Here is an 18,237-nt window from a genome sequence, read left to right on the forward strand (position 1 = left end):
CAGTAAAAGCACAGATTTATTTCTCTCTCTCACACACACACACACACACACACACACACACTATTATACAAACCTGGAGCTGGAGCTGGTGCTGTTCCAGAAGCTGAACTTTCTCAGCAGTGTAGCTTTCTGAGAGCTCCTGGAGGGCAGTGCTATGCTGCTGCTCAAGCTCTAAGACCTGAGAAAATACACAAGATATAAAGACATATCTTGGTCCTATAGGCACTCTCAGGCAGAATAAGAAATGTGGACATACAAGGATTTAAACCTCACAAGGTCTTCTGCAGAGTGGAAACTATATATAGTAGCAAGAAGTAGTACTGACACTGTTATCTGAATCAATTGGTCATGAAATGTGAACTGATTTTTAAAGTCATAAATATCAACAAAATATATTTCTAAGCTGATAAACCACACACAATCATGATCTTTCATGTTTTAGAGAACATAACCATTTAACATACAGAGTGACTGCATGCAGAAATAACTCCAAGCAAGTGCTTCCTGTTCCTATGGATTAGACCTGAACAACATTCAGGAGTAATTCTGGACTATTCAAATTCACAGCTTCAGCTCAGGTTATCCCACAGGATATCTAGTGGGCTCTGATTGGACTCTGAAAAGGCAGATTTAGTGTTTCCGAAGCTACTCTGTAGCAGCTGTCAGAAAGGTAAAGACTTTATTGTGTGCAATTCTATACACCCAAATCGCACTCACATTACCCGTGTCCTCGAGAAGATACTTCAATAAGATACCTGAATAGTAACCCGAAGTGATCTAGAAATAATTGGGACATACCTGATTCTTGAGGATCTCTAGCGCTTTGCAGTGTTCAGTATCTAAGGCCTCTTTTTGAGCAGCTAGTTCAGTCTGTAAGAACAAATTAACGTTATTCAGCTAAAGGCTGACAACAACATTTAAAATTATTAACTGCAATTTATTAACAAATGCCAGCTGGGGGTTTCCTGTTCATTTTCATTTCTCACCTTGTGAACATGGCTCAACTCTGCTGCCATGGCACTAAATTTCTCCATGTGCACCTGAGCCAGTTCTTTCCTTAGTTCCTCCCTCATGGACAGTTGCTCTGCAGCTTTGAGCTCCATCATCTGCTTATATTCAGATTTTTGGCAACTCAGGTCTTGGCGGTGTTGCTCTTCAAGCTGCACCATTTCATCACGTAGTGTCTGAGAATTAAACAAACAAACAAAAAAAACATTTTGATAATAATAATTTTTAATTTAAGTTTAAGTTTTAAGGATTTCACACACTTCACCTAGTTTACACTGTAGATGTATAACATCTCCAGACACACAATAAAAAATAAATAACTTACAAGGCTGAAGAGAATATTTAACGTTTTCAAATTAAATTCTTCAAAACTGAATCTAATACACTCCCTATTTAAGGCATTTTAAGCTTTGCTCACATTACTACTATGAACCATGTCTCCTTACTTGCACTTCCTTCAGATATGTGGCCTCCAGAGTGTCCATATTACCCAGCATCCTCTTTTCCAGTTCATCCCTCTCTTCCTGATGGTTACGAGTTAACTCAGCTTCTAAAGCCTCCAGCTGAGCCTGATTGGTCTCCTGTAACATGGCCTCCAGGTGTTCAAGGTCTGCCTTACGTTTAGAATCAAGGGCTGCTTCCAAGGCAACAAGCTGAGCGTTGTGTTTGGATTCCAGCTCAGCAGCCATGGCTGCAAGCAGATCTCTGTGACTGGCACCGAGTGAATCTAGCTGTGCTTTGTGTGTGGCATCGAGTGTGTCCATCTCTTGGGAGTGTTTGTTAAGCAGTGTTGCCCTTTCATGTTCCAGCTCAGTTTGATGCATATTCTTCATCTCTGTAAGAATGATTTCATATTTCTGGCACAAATGCTGGTCCAATGTAGTTTTCTCCTCTTGGAACCTAGACACAGATGGACAAGAGTGTAAAAGAAAATAATTGAAATAAAAATATTGTCAAAAACAATTTAAAGAGAACACAGCTGGTCCTCAGTGGCTTGTGGTATCAATAATAATCAAATCAATAATGAATAATAATAACCAAACTGTTTGTGTTCAAAACCTAAAGAAAATATATTTATTAAAGCAATACACATTTTTTCTAAATACATCTAAGACTATACGTTCTTGAGCCTCTACAGAACTCACCTCTCTTGAGCTTGGCGTAACTGCGCCTCACCCTGCTCCTTCAGCAGAACAGTGAGTTCCTTGATTTCCGTTGCCATGCAGCTCTTTGCCTTTTGCAGTTCGTTGTCATACTGGGCCTCCAGTCTCTGCTTCACTACTAGAACCTGTGGGCCTGCAAGTCAAGACAACAAGTTAAAAACTGATATACATGTAGAGTTTTGATTTGACTGAAAGCTGTAACTCACTGACAATTCATACGATTCTTTCAAAAGTGATCTTACTCTCATCATTGTCCAGGGCAGCCTGTAGAGACTTTAACTTCGCCTTCTCCTCATGAAGTGCTTGTTCCAAGAGTTTTTTCGCCTCAGTCTCTTTCTCAATCTCTGACCTCATGGCAGCAAGCTCAGCACCATGTTTCTGTTGGAGCTCTTCTCTCAGCCTCTGCATCGCTGCCTGCACACTCTCCCTCTCCTGTTTCAGAGCTTCCTCGAGATGGACAAGCTCCTCAGAAAACTCCTGTTTCAACTGAAATAGTTGAAAGAAATGCAGTTACATCGATTGAAATTCCTCCATTGTTGTTTCTCGACATGGCTTATACTCAAGTGTGTACCTTTTGTGTGTTATTTTGCATTTCTGCAGAATGCTGTTTACTCAAGGTAGCCAGTTTGTTCTCCAGAGCGTGAATGATGGCATTTGTTGTCTGCAGCTCCTCAGTGTGGCACCACACTCTGTGTTCAAACTCCACCTAATTAAAAATCACCAAAAAATGCTGCATTATTCAACGCATAACAATCCATGACTAACCTTTGTATAGATTATCTGATTATCTCTTCTCACCTCAACCTGCCTTGCTGCTTCCAAATGGACTCGGGTAAGCTCTACAAAAATATTGGAAAGGTCATACTGTAGGCTTTTAATTCCATTATCATATCTCACTAATAATATGTTTTAATGTCACAACGTCTACCTTGTAAGTGACTTTCAGAAAGTTTGGCTCGGAGTTGCTCTAGCTCCAGGGCATGACAAGTCTTCATCTCCTGCAGCTCTTCATAGTAATGATCAGTGAGGTCTGAGCGTACCTAAAGCACAAATAATTATAGATTATGCAAACAGTCACAACAGTGTAGCTGATTTTGGGTAAATGGAGGAATCAAATAAGGAATGAGTTTGTGTCGGACCTGCGTCACCTCTTCCTTAAAGGAAAGAGCCAAAGAGGACTGCAGGTTGGCAAGCTCTATCGCATGCTTCTCCTCCAAACTGTCAAGTAAATCCTGGAACAGACATAACATCTTAAGATATCCTGTCATGATGATCACAGAAGAAAAAAGTGCAGAAAGGTTTCCTCCACCATTTCGTGAAACATTTAAGGGTACTGAAGTTACAAACAAACAATCTTGTAATTTAGTAACAGTAAATTTCAAACCTCTCTACATCAGAGGTTTATCTGGCAAAAGTGGATAAAATGAAAATACAACATGATAATATTTTGCTTACTATTTGCAGTTTTACCTTGTGTTTGTTGATATCAGAGCTAACGTCATGATCAATTTCGGCTTGATCTTGACATATGGAACTGAAACGGAGCCAAAAAAAACATGGATATTCAAAATTTAATTAATTTTAAAGTTATGCAAAATTAAGCATATGTGTCCATCTTAGATACAGACCTAATGACATACCTGTCACTTGCAGTTTTAAGCACAGAGTCCTCTAAAGCACCTTCTACCAGACGAAGCTGGAGCAGAGCAATTTCCTCTCTGTAGCTCTCTTCTGTTGCCTGCAGCCTCTGCTCAAAATATCTATAGTAGGATGAAGAGTATGTAATTGTATGGGGTCAATGAAATGAAAAGAAAGAGAAACTGATTAACTGATTTTGTATAATCATTTCATACAAGGCAGCCTCTGCAAACCACATGCACAGTCTGAATATTTGTTTCTATTCACATTTGAGACATTAGCTAATGCAGGTTAATACCCATATGAGAATAAACACTTCAAAACTGTGCTCACCTCCTCAGGCTTTCCAGTTCAGCCTCGTTCTGCTCTTTGATTTCTCGTTTTTGTTCATTAAACTCTGTCTTTAGGCGTTCAATGTCATCAACACGAGATGAGCGAGCAAGCAGCTGTTCCTTCAGCTCTGTGAAACAGTAAGGCAGACAAAGAGGGATATGATAGACATACGTAAATGTCTGTGTTCTCCATCACTGTGACCTCCAGTAAAGCAACATGTTTTATACTTAATTTTAACTGCAAATAATTAAATAAATGAAAAATAAGCACTGTCAAGCAGATTTTATGGAAATCACCTCCCAACTCTTGGCGACTATTTCTCATGCTCTCCAGCTGGGTCCACAGCTGACCTACTTCCTGTTCTGAGCTCTGTTTCAGCAGGTCCTTCTCCTCCTGCAGACGCAAGACCTGTTTGACAGAGAGGAAAAGGCATTTAAAACAAAATATACTCTCCTGGAGATATGGGGAACTTAAGCCTCTTTTTGTTTTAGAGCCTGGTTAAGAGGAATAAAATATCTATACAGATGGAAAACTAATTTGGTTGGTCGGTTGCATTAATTAATAGTATAACTGTGTCTTACTAAGAAATAAATTAAAACATAAATACATGTTCATGTATTTGAGTGAACTAACCTCTTGTTGCAGTTGCTGCTTCCCCTCCTCTAGGTGGAGTACTTGCCACTCTTTCTCCTGCAGCACTGCCTTGTGAGTAGAAACCAATTCCTCCAAAGCACCTAATCATCAGTTACAAAAGAGGAAAGAAAGTGTTAATTTTTAGAAATTAGGACACAGAATGTAATGCAATTTGTTGCTGTAGATAGATTAGTAACAATTTCCACATGTGGCAAACATTAATTTAGAAACTGTAGTCTTTATGGAAGCATGCACTCTAGGTGAGAAGGAAGGGACAAGCTGGAAGGATTGCAGAAGGATGCAACTCACGGACAGCAGCATCTCTATCAACCCAGGACTGTTTCAACTCCTCTTCTAGATTTTTGTTCTGCTCCTTACTGGAGCTCTGGAGCTCATCCAGCTGGGCTTGCGCTTCTTGAAGCTCCAACTTTGTCTGTGACAAAGCTGCCTGGGCTTCAGACAGAACTTTGTTGGTCTGGGTGAGAGAAACCTGGGTACTATCCAGGCTACTCTGGGTTTCTGAGAGAGAGGTTTGTAAGTTTGACTGGACACCCTTAGCCTCGTCTTCCCACTGCAACCTTAGAGCCTGAGAAACAAACAAAGCAAAAGAGAGCATGACATACTCCAAATATACAATTATGTTTTACTGGTCTTTCAAGTCAAAGAGTTGTAGAGATTAAATGCAACAATTTTTGTAAAGCTTACCTGTATTTCTTTGGCCTGCTTCTCCTCCATGACAGCTCTTTCCTGAGCAATACGAGTTTCACACTGCTGCTTCAACTCATCTGAACACATACAACACAAATGAATCACCCACCTCAAAGAATTTGAAGGCTAAATCTCCTTTACACAAGCTTCTAATGACTCAGCCACATACATAATGGTGCACTTGCTGAGTGCACCCAAGGGCAAATATGCTTAACAAAAAATAAAAACAAATACAATAGACAACAGAAAACTCTAGTCTGAACTCACCCATGTGTCGCTGGTGTAGCTCTTGCATTCTCTCTTGGTCCTCCTGGCTGAGCTGCCTGATCTGGCTCAGTTCTGACTGGTGCTGGGCCTGCAAGAGTGCACTCTCCTGGGAAAATGTTTCCCTCAAAGAGGCTTGAACCTGGGTGAGAGCAGACTCCTGTTCCCGCTGCAGGTTATCCTGGGAGTGTTCCAACTGCGACAAGTGGACACTAGTCAAGCTAAGACGCAAAGCTTCAAGCTCAAGGGTCTTTTGAGCCTAAAGGAAATTAAAGCATAAGGAATGGTTAGTGTCAGATCTATTCTTAAATCCAATAGTGACATTCACATCTTTGGTCTGTAGCTAACATTATTTTCGTCGAGTTCAATATTTATAAGTGTGCTAAGTAGAAGAAGAATACATTTTCTAAATCTCCAAAATTAGAGTGCTGGTATTAATGACCAGTTCTACAAAACATTTCAGGGTCATAGTTATACAAGATGATACACAAGTAAAACTGTGTTGCATATTGTAACTGAATATATTCCTCTGTCCTTGTGTGTACATACTTGTGCTTGCTGCAGTTCAGCCTGGTGAGCAGCCTCCATGCTCTCTCTCAGCTCTAAGGATAGCTCTGTTCTCAGTCGACTAAGCTCTTCGTTGTGTTTGACAGTTAGCTCTGACACCATCCTCTCATGCTCACGTTCAGTCACCTACAGAAGTGGGAAGACAGGAAAAGGGAGAAATGAAAAGATGTAAAACTGACACACACCTGCTAAGTTTTACAAATGAAAATGATATTGAATACACCTGAATATTCATGGGAAATAATTTTACCCCTAGTACAACATAGTACATTATCTGATACCTGTTTGATTAGGCTGATCTGTCTCTTCTGTTCTTCCTCCATACTGGCCTGCAGCTTCAGCAGCTCTGTCTCGTGGTGGTTATTCAATTCAGAAATCTAAGCAGATAAACACATCAAGCAGGTTTCTTACATTAAAAAGGTCAGAAGTCTGTACAATTCTTTTTAATTATAAAACAATTTAGTGTTAAGTGTGTAGTGTGTAGTGTGTTTAATCAAATTATACAGAGAGGGATGTCCAAAACAACTTTTTTCAGCCTGTTCCAAATACTTTAATATATGGTATCTTCCAATACCAAGGCTGACCTGATACTCATTTACCCAACAGCTGCACTGTATTATTTTAACCAGCACCTTATTAAATTTCTTATGAAATATTTAGTGCAGACTGATAAGCAAAATGGCAATTTCTTCTATTTAAAATTACATTTTACAACACAATGTGTGCATAAAATGAATGGGTCTGAATATCTTGTGAAACTCCTGTGTATGTAATATAGACAAATATGTCCAGGTGGGTAAAAAAAAAAAAAAGAAAAGAAAAGAAAAAAAAAATCAGACACTTTTAAATCCCACCTCTTGTTGATGTTTCTCCATCAGGTTTTTTATATCCTGTTCATGTGATGTCTTGAGCTTCTGTGTAGCCTCCTCAACAGCATGGACTTGTTTCTCCAGTAGAGCCTTAATCTCATCTTGCCTTTCCCTCCTCTGCTCCTCCATAAGATGCCTCATGTCAAGGAGCCCCTTCTCCTTCTCCTGCTTCTCTTTCTCCCATTTCTCCCTCTCTTCAGCCAACTGACAATTATTTTGTACATCATGTTAATGTTTAGACAGAGAGCATTTACAGAAATGTGCATTAAAATCAGCTAAATAAATCAACTCACCTCAACATCTTTGGCTTTTAGCAGGTTCTCAAACTGATCAAGTTCCTCCTCCAAAACTTGTTCCATCTTTTTGATCCGGTCCTCCATCTCTTCTTCCTTTAACTTGTTCTCTTCCCTCTCCTGCACTGCCCGAGCCTGGGCCTCCTCCATGTTGGCCAGGTTTTGTCTCAGGCAGAAAATCTGAGATTCAAGTTCCTCCTTCTCTTTCTCAGCAATGTGCAGACTATCATGGCTCATCTCAAGCTCCTTCTGCAGTCTCGCCATCTCTGTTTGGACATTAAGAACTTGTGCACAAGTTGTTTTGAGTTCTTTTAGTCTCTCCTCCAGCTCTGCCGTCTTTTGACTTAGTAGGTCTGATGTGGTTTCAAGCTTTGTTTTTGTCTCCTCTAGCTCTGACATCAGATGGTCACAATGGACCTTGAGAGAGAAATAAAAGAAAATAATTTTAGCTTTCTTTACAATAAAATAAATGTTCTTATCAATGAACTGCCTAATCTGTTCTCAAAGCCTTTTAGTATGCATCAGTGCGACTGTACAATATTTCCATTTGGCTAGATCAAGCTGAGTAAAAAATAACCACTGCATGTAGAGACTGTAATGTTAACATTCATATTACTCTGTTAACTCAACACACATTATTTTTCTATACCTGTAGTTTTTGCAGCTGGCTGTCATCTCTGACATCTTGGCTCTGTATGGCACAGTCTCCGTTCTGCTTCATCTCCTGCAGAGAAGATACTAGCAGCACCTGCTGTTTTTGATGAGACAGGAGTGCAGCCTCATTCCCAGGCCTCCCTACCACTTTACCTTCCTGTTCTGATGGAGAGGTATCAGGGGCAAGTAGAAGAGTTTCAGCAGCTTCCTTTCCCAACATTACTGCATTCTCCTTTTCTCTTTCGTCCATTAAGGCACGTAGTTTGTTCTTCAGGTTGTCTTGTTCTTGAGCTTTTAAGTTCATCTCCTCCTCAACACGTCCCCTCTTCTCCTTCTCCTCTTCGAGTTCCCAGAGAGCCTGCCTGAGCTCTTCTGTTACTTGGGCCCACCTGAGCACACAAACCATTTTAAATTTCTAATAGTAATAGTAATGGTAATTTACTGAAATTAGTTACAAGGTTACTTTGCATGAGAAATATTTACCATTACTGGAATTAATAAGGAGCATATGAATTAGCTTAATGCAAAGCAAAATGTAACTTGGTGGAGAGTAAATATGGTTCTGACAATATATCTGCACATAGTTTGCAAAATATGTATGAAAAGCAGTGTTACTGTGCAGAGGAAATAATAAAAAATAAATTAATGAATACAATAAATAAAAATGTGGAACTAGTAAGAAATGACTCAAAACTTACAAACTCAAAATTAAATTAAAATCCTTACCTGCTCCTGGCCTCCTCCAGTTCTTCAGCACTGTTGTTGATTTCCTCTCTTAACACATTCAAGTCCCTGTCCTTAAGAGCCAGTTCCTCTCGGAGCTCCCCACACTGCTGATTCAACAGCTCTTTTTCCAGGTCTGTCTTCTCAAACTGCTGCTCAGACAGTTTACTTATCTCCAAATCACCAGACATGGAGTCGTGAGGCCACTCAGAGAGAGATTGAGGATTGGAGTCGTCAGCTACAGGGATATAGCACTGTGGGCTAGAGGTGTTTTCTTCACGTAACCGATTTGAAATCGACAACAGGGGCTCATCTCCCAACACTTCACTGTTGAGCTCAAAACTGTAAAAAGGCACAGAAACAAACTGGGATGTAACTAGCACATAACAGACACAGACAGACAATAAAATATGTATTTTTCTAACCTGTAGTCTGCAGAAATGTCCAGCTGACTGCGGTGTTCAAAGCTTTCAGTTACCACTGAAGACTGCGAGTGTGCAAGGGGAGCTGAAGACAAGTAGCGTTCCATCATGTCTCCAGGTATTGGTCCATTTATACTGTCCTGATCGGGTCCACTTTCTAGATTGGCCTCATCTGTATGACTGTCATCACAGCTAAAACCAGCTTTTGCTTGGTTCTGCTGATTCTTAGAAGCTTTGAGTCCAATGACCCCTTCATCCCTAAAATTAAGTTCTTTCTCCTTCTCCTCCAACAACTGCCTGAATCTCTCCACCTCTTCTCTGTGCTCCTCTTTGAGCCTCCTTATCTCGTCCTCCTGGCTCCGCCTTTCCTTCTCAAAGTTATGGAGAAGAACGGCAGAGTCCAACACTTCTTTGTTTAATTTCTCCTTCTCATCCTTGTACTGCTGCATCTCAAGGCACTGGGATTGGACTTGGCTCAATTGGGTTTGGAGATCTTGCAGCTGTACCTTCCTTTCTTTTCGCTCCTCTTCCATGCTTTTCTTCTCCTTCTCCAGTAAAGAAAGCACATGTTGGTGTTTCTCCATCTCCTCTGCTAGTTCGGCACGAATGCGTTGGTTGTTCATCCTTTCCTCTTCCAGCTCAGCCCGTAGTTTGTGCAGAACCGAGTCTGTTTCAGTGTCACTGCCAGAGCCTTCAACACTTGAATGAGAGCCATGACCTCCACGCCCTGAATCCTCTAATGGTGCCTCCTTATAATTGAGCTCTGCCTCTTGAGAGCAATGACCATGCTGCCGATGAGTGTTTATGACTTCAGCTCCTGATTGACTTTTAATGCGCCGAAACTCAATGCTGGTCTGTATGAAAAACAATTCAGAGAACAGGCAGGTTCACTTGTTGTGCATATAAATACTGAAGTGCATGGTGCTTTCACAGATGTAGGTTAGTGTGGCACTTACCTGCTGGAGCTGTCTCTGTAGTGCCTGAATCTGTCCAGCAAGTGACTGTGCCTCCAGCTGTACTTTATCTCTACTAGCGAGAGCCTCCTGCAGGTTGGAGCTCAGCTTGGCAATTATTTCATTACGCTTCTCCACAGCCTGCTGTAACTGCTGCAAATATAAAACAGTGTATAAGCAAGTGAACATATAAAGCACATTTACATGATAGTAGGTCCTAATCTAAAAAAGTAACTACTTAAGCACAAAATGAGAACATCATCATCATCATCATCATCATCATCATCATCATCACTACTACCGGTATTATTATCACTGTTATGCTCAGTAGAATAGAAAATAAAAAAACCTTGCTAAAATACACATAATTTACTAATAGATTTAAGAAAGAGAAAGAAAAATAACTTCTGGGTTGAAGCACTACATTTTCCACAACTTGAACTATGCTGCATTTACAGATCAGTGCACACAGGCAGCCATGCAGAAGAGGAAACAGTTACATTTCCCACAGGATGGTTATGACACACACATGCATAAATTCACAAACCCTATTAACCATACACACTAGAAAAATAAGAGAGCACTATGGGGCAAATGCAGACAAATCAATGCATACTGTAGAACCGCACAGATCCGAATACACTACAAAATAGTATGTCAAGACGAACACCGATTTATAAAGCAGTTTCAGGGTCTAACTCCCACTGTGTGAATTTAGAGCATAGGACTGTTAATCTTGCATTCATGACATTAAACCCATCTCCTCGTATGCCAGCTATATTTAGTCAGCTGAAAAAAGTGTAACAAATGGGAAAAGGAACGAAATGCAAGAATTTTATATCATATGTAAAAGTCAGATATGACATGACAGTATACCTTAAGCTGTTCCTTTCCAGTGAGTGCAAGCAGCTCTTCATCTCTCAACTCTTCTACAGGGGATGGGCTTTGCTCCGGGGTGGGCAGCTGATCCTGTGATTTCTCTGACTTTTGGGCCCCCTGAAGAATTAGATTTTTGTAAAATTAAGTCTGGTTTTAACTGCAATTTAAAGCCCCAAATATGCAGCTTGCTAACCCTGTGGTGGGTGAACTTTCCCTTTAAAAAGGCAGTAAACAGTGCCACAGTTAATCCTGGCCAGGTTGCTATGACAACATGACCTACAGGCAACATGATGATTAGTGACCCATTTCTCTAATGTACAGTCAACACACAGAGGGCACAGACCACTTATTAAAACATATAGTAGACAGACAAAATTATACATACAGTGGAGGTCAGGTAGTCTGACCCATGAATAAGCCTGAGTCAGAGCATATTAAAAGATTTGTGTGATCAGTGAAGGTTTTAATTAAAACAATCTTATGTTCCACACAAATCTAATTTCTTCAGTGTCTTCTTTAACATCATTACTTCTTTAAGCAGCATAACTGATCATCTCTATGTAATCAATGACCTACCTCATGGTTTGTTTTGCTTTTCAGCTCTGTGTCACTGGCTGCTGGAGGTGCCAAGTCTATGTGGTGGTCTTGCGACGAGCCGTCATTCTTCGTGACAGCCTGGCCCTTCCTCTTCTGCGTCTTTTTCGCCGCCCCCGCACTGTCGCTTTTCGCCCGCTTCTGTCTGAAGCTAGCAAGCTGCGCAGGAAGGACACCGAGACATAGATGGACACATAGGTCAGGACCGCTGAGCACCACCACACTATGAGCATGGTGAACCTCAGGGGTCAGAGGTGAGAGAGAACTAGAGTCCAGATCTCAGTTGAAAAAGGAAAATGAATCATTAGGCAACACATCAATATGTATTTAAAAGGGTTTCTGATTCCCAGTATAGAAATGCCAAACTTAGAAGTCCTTATTTTGATGAGTCAGGAGTTGTGCAGCAAAAAAGACAGAAAGCCCAGGGAAGAAAGAAGAAACCCCAAACTTGCACTCAAAATAACCTAAAAGGTTCAAAATGAGGTGATGCTGCTAAATATCCCAAATCTCCAGACAGCAGATATGATATTTTAGCTACACTCATTAGAAAACCTCTCAGGAGATCAGATTTAGAGCAAGCATCTCAGTCACTTTGCATTTTTCAGCTTGCAGGAAAGTAAAAAAAAAATCAGAGAGAAGCAGACTGGCTGACCTGAGCTTTTGAGAAGTCAATTCCCAGTGAAAAATATCACTACCAATCAGGCCACAATATTTAGACCGATTTGACACAAATCCACCTCAGGGCATCTCTCTCTGCAACACACTCCTTCCCTTTTTTCCCGTTGTTTCTCTCTCAGCCTGCTTCTCTTCTTTAAGCAGCTTAAAAATCAGATTACAGCCGTTCACATTTAAACAGAGACCCTCATAAAGCTCTCCATCACCAACTGACAATCATCGACTCCATTTCTTGCTGGTGGTCAGACCTGGCAATTCTTCCTCATCAGGGCAGCTGCTCTGATGTTCACATGCAATCTGCATGTTGTAGGCAACAGCGCACTTGGCCCAATCCCTCATCCTAAAAACCACTGCCAGAGCTAAAATACTGTGCAGAGGGATCCACAAACTCTGTGCAGGAGATGGCATGTGTCTAGACTAAGTAGAGAGGGTGGAGACTGGGAGATGCATTCACATGGAGAGGAGGAGACAGAGCTCTGTATGTGGTGAGCAGCATCAGAGTGTGCATGCTCAATTCAATTTAAGACCACATGTCCTCAGGAGAACTACTTGTTGCCTTGTGTGATGAGTCACATACATGAGCATGAAAACATTATATATGCACGTGCGCCAGTGATTATTCTGATACCATGTTATGTTGCTGTTCATAACACCATACTAGAGGTTTAGCTCAATTCTCCATATAGCACCATGAAATGCATACATCATCATACTACCCAATTATCTTGATTTCTTAATTAAAACCAGGTTAAAGTTTTTCTTTAAAAAAAAATGATAATAATAATAATAATAATAATAATAATAATAATAATAATAATAATTCTCCCAACACACTCATACATTTTCTCAACTCACATTCATCAGCTTTCTTACTCATTACCTAAAACCCCACCCTTTAGGTCCTTTGATCACCCTACTCTCCATCTTTGCCTGAGACAAAACACATCATGTCTCAGAAAGACATCAGCCAGATGAGCTGTGTTTAGCTGGAGGCCGTTTCTGCACTACTGAGAGTCTGACTAACCAGTTGGCTCAAGCCTACTGTGGTCAAATCAGGTTTTACTGGGGTGAACACTGCTGTTGTCTTCAACAATATCACTACAATACAGGTTTGAGACATGCTGCTTTGTCTAATCTAATTTTATTTTACATTTGTGCTCATCTGTATGCAACATATACATATATCCCAAAACACACATTCAACATGACAGTGAAATCAGATCTTTTTGATGCACCAAATACAATAAAAGCAACTGACAGCACTGCATTACCATAGCAACACCATTCATGTGAGATGCAAGTGCAACACATTCACCCTTGCCAAATCTCTTGGGCTCACTGCACCACCTGATGGCCTGCAACCAGCACAACAGCAGGAGAAATGTGCTCAGTTCACCTAAAAACTACAATGATCATTGCAATGCAGGTTCAGGATGTGCATTGTCAATCCTTGTTCCAAGAGCAAGCTACAAGAGTGTGCTACCATCTTAGAGTAGAAAAGCAAAATAAACACCTGATAGCCCACTCCAGAAAAACAAAGATCAAGAGGAGAGAAAACAAAACCAGTGAACAAACCAATAATCATGTGTCAAGTTAAATCTGTCCAACCATCACCAGTTTCTATACTTACCGACTGGTTTCGTGGCATGTTTGAAGGTTTCTGTCATAAGGAATACCAGTGTATAGTTAAGCCACCTTTTAGTATAATTAAAAAACACTAAAGTAACACAAATCTCTTTTGAATGAGCTCCTCTGGGAGATAGAGGTGAACTACTTACAGTGCAATTGTAATCAATTAGCTACTCTGATCAGGTGACCTGAAACTAGCTAGACAATCTTACCCTGTGTCAAGCCATTATTGATTATTAGTGCATTAATAATATGGTTTCCCACTGAAATAATATGCGTTTTTTTTTTTTTTTTTTTTAAGTTCAGGCCGATTCATCATAGCGGTTTCCACAGACTGATGAAACAAATGACACGTCGGATAATTTGTCTGCTGTACCATCTCTTATGGTTATACGTTCTTTAGCTCTTGTGTCACTTACAACTTGAAACCATATGTTAGGAAAGCTGGGGGAAGCTGAAAGAACCTGAGAGGAGCTACAACAAGCACACAAGTGAATTGTTAATGTAACTGCTAATATTAGGAAAAAATGCGCTTATTTTCATAAAATGCAACTTTACACATTCTCCGTTTAAGTTACTTTACTATCAAGTATCGAAATGTCCTTCAGGTGCACCTGCACAATTTGTTTTGATAATATTTTACAGTTTAGCTTAAGCGTATCCAAAATATTCATTTCATCTTTCTCTCTGCTGGACTCCAGATGTTTGGAAAGTAATTCAGATTAATTAACCATGTTATTGTTATCCTTAGCTCTGTGCAACCGCAGCTACAACCCGCGGTATATGGGCGGCAAATAAATAACGCTATATGGAATTGCAATTTAGAGAGCAAATTGAATTTAAGCAAATAGAAATAAACATACAATAATTTTATAAGTGAGCGTAGTTATCAATGAACAAACAGAAGTCTATGACAAAAGAGTTAGCTAACTGCTAACAATTAATATTAGCGAGCGTGCGTTCAAGTTAGCAACAAACCTTAGCTCTCCCAGCTTCTAGTTTCCTCTGTCGTTCATCTTCATCCATTTCTTGTCTCAAACTAAACTATTAAAAGGACGGTTTAGGACAGATGTCCTAAAATCACATGAAAAGCAAATCAGACCCTCACTTCTAGAATAAGTTAGCTAAAACAAAATGTTGAGCCTCCTTTGGATACAACTGTCAACAGATAATATTCAATATGGCCGCCAAGACATTCCAACTCCGCCCTTATCAAGTTTCCTTGAACAAACAGACCAATCAAATCATTCCTTTATGCGTCTTCAGCCAATGGAATTTTGCTTCGCTGAAATATATTCCCGCATTGACAAGAACCCACCTCCTGTCTTGTACGTCATTCAAAACAAGATTCCAACTGACCAATTAGATATCGGCCTAAAGTGGCGAATTCTGGATTGACGGGTCTAGCTGCCAATCAGAGGCGGATCACAATTGTGGCAATGAAACCATCCACAGGATAGCGTGTACGTTTTAGACAGTACTACTAAATCAAAGTTTTAAAACTAATGCCATGAATAGTTTTTCTTTCTCATTTAACTTTATTAGGGTTGTGTGGAGGGTATATTATCTGTTGATTCGTTGTCATTGCTGAAAATCTTTTGATGACATGAATATGGGATTGATCAGACACCTACCTGTTGGTACTGTGTTATGGTAAAAATAACTATATAGACAGATATCATAGTTATTTGTAAGGTTATATTCACATACAGCATTTGTTGTGCTGGACAGTTTTGCTTTTTCAAGTGGATTATGTGTTTTATCCAGGTCTAATTAAGGTTTAGAATACTCCTTTAGATTGAGTGTCACCAACACTTAATATAAATAAAAAAAATATGTTCCACATGTATCTTTTGGTTCGTTTCATATCCCACATACAATTTTCCTTTCCATAGAAATGGGTCTCAGTTCTTATGGGTTGATGCTGAAAGCCTCACTCCCTCTCTCTCTAATCATAGGAACCAGACAGGTAGGATATACAAGCCATGGTTTAATGCCAACAGTAAACAGGTGTGTCCCATGGTAACCACTGTGTGACTCAAACACACAGGTGGACACAAAGTCTATGTAACTCCAAATGCCAATGTTTCAGGTAAATAAGATGTTGAAATATTTTATATGTATGTCTGTATGTTTGTGTCTAGTATTTCTATATGTAGTATCATATATATATCCTTTCTTTGTGTCATCTTTTAGGATGGAGGTCCTGTGGTTGATCAGATGATAAGGCTCAAGCTCAAACTGCTGGAGAAGGTAGGTGGAAGATTATTCTACAATTTATAGTGGTAGACATTGAAAATAGACAGTTCATGTTGGCTTCTTTCCTGCTTTTTTGCTTATGAACATGTACATTTTCACATTCCCAGAATCTAGAAAACAAGAAGCACAATATGGACGACAGACCAGAGTCTGCCCTGTCTACAAGTAAGAAAATAAAGAATAATTTAGTGTTGAAGAAATGTAAACTGTGGACAGTAATAACCTACCCTGTATTGACAGAAACATTTTTTTATTTATTAACCATAATACCATAACTATTATAATTGACTCCATTATGGGGATTTACCTGAAATTAAGAATGATTTTCCAAGATGTCAAATGAAGAATAAAGAAAGATTATAAATACACGTAATGAGAAAATTGAACTGCTGGTAAATTGATAGGACCCTTGAGAACTGATGGAAAAGGAACATGCAGTTTTATTTACTCATACACACTGTATAGCTTGTTAAAGTAGCAGACATACAGTAGCTGACAATGCAAAGTTGAAGAATTAGTTTCTGACAACATGTTTGTGTCTGTTTAGGGAGTTATGATGGGCAGATGGAGGCATTTCACAGTGCACTGAGACGAAAGCAGGACTTACTGCAAAGACTGAGGGTTGGTACAAAATCTTAATCTCTGTATTCCAAGATTATACATTTTTATTCATTCACATATTACAGAGGAAGCTCCCAAAAATTCTGAATATTTTAACTTCAGCATTACTGTTTTATGTTTTACTTCCATGTTTTGCTTCCATGTAGGAGGAACATATGTTAGAAAATCTCCACAGACCTCACACATGGGGAGGGTCACAAAGACAGTACCAGTCACATTTCATTACAGTTCCTCGGCTGCCTCCACGACTCCCAACCATGGAACCCACCCACATTCACCACCCAGCCCCTGTTCTGCCCTACCTGTCCCCTCCACCACCTGCCCCACCTCAGCCTCCACGCATCATCCAACAAACTGTAAGACATTTGACATTAATATGTATGTGGTCTGTTAACGGTATTTAATCTTCTTTTCCTCTTCCTGATTCCCATTATCTTTTCATCTATTTTTGGCCTTTGCCTATTTACATTCTTGTTAAATATTCATGCTGACATTGCTGCCGAGACTGATAAAGAGAATACTGTAAAAATAGTACAAAATAAATGTGCAAAAGAAGCAAGTATTCCTCACTTCCTCTCTTCAGCTACCCCAGCAGCCTGCCACCATCATACAACAGCTGCCACAACAGCAGCCTCTGATTGCTCAGATTCCCCCACCTCAGCTATACCCTGCACCACGCTCAGGCAGCATCAAAGAAGGTACGCAATGGCAAAAAGCAATACATCTTAACTGAATGTCACTATATTTATATTTGTATGTGTATTTTGCATTAGACATGGTGGAATTGATGCTAATGCAAAATGCCCAGATGCATCAGATAATAATGCACAATATGATGCTGAAAGCCATGCCTCCTATGGCCCTGTCACCACCTGGGGGGCCCAGTCACTATGCCACCCACACTGCACATCTTGGGCAGGTAAACGCCTCTTTTACAAACACACATAGTTCGACCACCAAGTCACGACTCAGGCTGTTTGCAAAACTCTCAAAAATCTCCTATATGTATTTCTAGGACAGTTATCAGGCGAACCCTATTTTTGTGAGGACAGATTTTAAACCAAGGGGAAGTGCTGCGGTCCATCATCATCATCATTATGGTCCTACCCCTGCAGCCCCACAGCTGCCTCCTATCAGCTACCACACAGGACAAGCAGGGCGACAAGCACCATCCTTCCACTATGTCCCAGCACCCACCACACTCCCACCAGTCAATGTTTAGTTCACTGACAGCATGTATGTTCATGTGTGCGTATGAAAACAACTATTGTAATGTTTTATCTTTTTTAAAACTTCAAGCAAAGGAAAACAGTTCAACTCAAAATCATTTTTCAATAAAAATTACGATTTCA

At 40.0% G+C, this 18,237-nt stretch overlaps 2 protein-coding genes across 5 annotated transcripts in view; one reads left to right on the forward strand and one right to left on the reverse strand.

Moving 5' to 3' along the window:
* LOC113147848 (pericentrin-like) overlaps window positions 1–15,165 on the reverse strand; it is a 32,038-nt gene extending 16,873 nt beyond the window's left edge. For 2 of the 4 annotated variants that reach the window (XM_026339110.1, XM_026339109.1), the window contains exons 1-30: window positions 14,984–15,165; window positions 14,007–14,036; window positions 11,684–11,860; window positions 11,105–11,224; window positions 10,232–10,381; window positions 9,279–10,129; window positions 8,857–9,195; window positions 8,126–8,519; window positions 7,477–7,893; window positions 7,169–7,387; window positions 6,596–6,691; window positions 6,297–6,440; window positions 5,751–6,006; window positions 5,481–5,560; window positions 5,085–5,361; window positions 4,776–4,876; window positions 4,439–4,550; window positions 4,143–4,269; window positions 3,812–3,931; window positions 3,642–3,705; window positions 3,311–3,403; window positions 3,100–3,211; window positions 2,970–3,010; window positions 2,743–2,877; window positions 2,414–2,657; window positions 2,154–2,304; window positions 1,455–1,908; window positions 987–1,184; window positions 799–870; window positions 74–178 (exon numbers count right to left, since the gene is read on the reverse strand). In XM_026339110.1, coding sequence (XP_026194895.1) covers window positions 74–178; window positions 799–870; window positions 987–1,184; window positions 1,455–1,908; window positions 2,154–2,304; window positions 2,414–2,657; window positions 2,743–2,877; window positions 2,970–3,010; window positions 3,100–3,211; window positions 3,311–3,403; window positions 3,642–3,705; window positions 3,812–3,931; window positions 4,143–4,269; window positions 4,439–4,550; window positions 4,776–4,876; window positions 5,085–5,361; window positions 5,481–5,560; window positions 5,751–6,006; window positions 6,297–6,440; window positions 6,596–6,691; window positions 7,169–7,387; window positions 7,477–7,893; window positions 8,126–8,519; window positions 8,857–9,195; window positions 9,279–10,129; window positions 10,232–10,381; window positions 11,105–11,224; window positions 11,684–11,860; window positions 14,007–14,036; window positions 14,984–15,031 — 5,727 coding nt within the window. In that variant the 5' untranslated portion in view covers window positions 15,032–15,165. The remainder of the gene's footprint in view (window positions 1–73; window positions 179–798; window positions 871–986; window positions 1,185–1,454; window positions 1,909–2,153; window positions 2,305–2,413; window positions 2,658–2,742; window positions 2,878–2,969; window positions 3,011–3,099; window positions 3,212–3,310; window positions 3,404–3,641; window positions 3,706–3,811; window positions 3,932–4,142; window positions 4,270–4,438; window positions 4,551–4,775; window positions 4,877–5,084; window positions 5,362–5,480; window positions 5,561–5,750; window positions 6,007–6,296; window positions 6,441–6,595; window positions 6,692–7,168; window positions 7,388–7,476; window positions 7,894–8,125; window positions 8,520–8,856; window positions 9,196–9,278; window positions 10,130–10,231; window positions 10,382–11,104; window positions 11,225–11,683; window positions 11,861–14,006; window positions 14,037–14,983) is intronic. The other 2 variants (XM_026339111.1, XM_026339112.1) reach the window with 1 other exon arrangement.
* Window positions 15,166–16,027: 862 nt separating this feature from the next.
* Window positions 16,028–18,107, forward strand: zgc:112416 (PRR29 family protein). The gene is made up of 8 exons (XM_026340169.1): window positions 16,028–16,097; window positions 16,202–16,258; window positions 16,372–16,429; window positions 16,812–16,885; window positions 17,032–17,241; window positions 17,469–17,583; window positions 17,659–17,804; window positions 17,901–18,107. The coding sequence occupies exons 1-8, from the start codon at window positions 16,083–16,085 to the stop codon at window positions 18,105–18,107; spliced, it is 882 nt and encodes a 293-aa protein (XP_026195954.1). The 5' UTR covers window positions 16,028–16,082.
* Window positions 18,108–18,237: the final 130 nt, after the last annotated feature.

The sequence above is a fragment of the Anabas testudineus genome, chromosome 22 (genome assembly GCF_900324465.2).
Source record: "Anabas testudineus chromosome 22, fAnaTes1.2, whole genome shotgun sequence".
Lineage (NCBI taxonomy): Eukaryota > Metazoa > Chordata > Actinopteri > Anabantiformes > Anabantidae > Anabas > Anabas testudineus.

Bases quoted from the DNA above. Each gene is read 5' to 3' on its own strand.
- zgc:112416 (XM_026340169.1), top strand. The intron at 16,259-16,371 runs GTAGGTGGAAGA...TCACATTCCCAG, and splicing joins AGCTCAAACTGCTGGAGAAG to AATCTAGAAAACAAGAAGCA. The intron at 16,886-17,031 runs GTTGGTACAAAA...GCTTCCATGTAG, and splicing joins ACTTACTGCAAAGACTGAGG to GAGGAACATATGTTAGAAAA.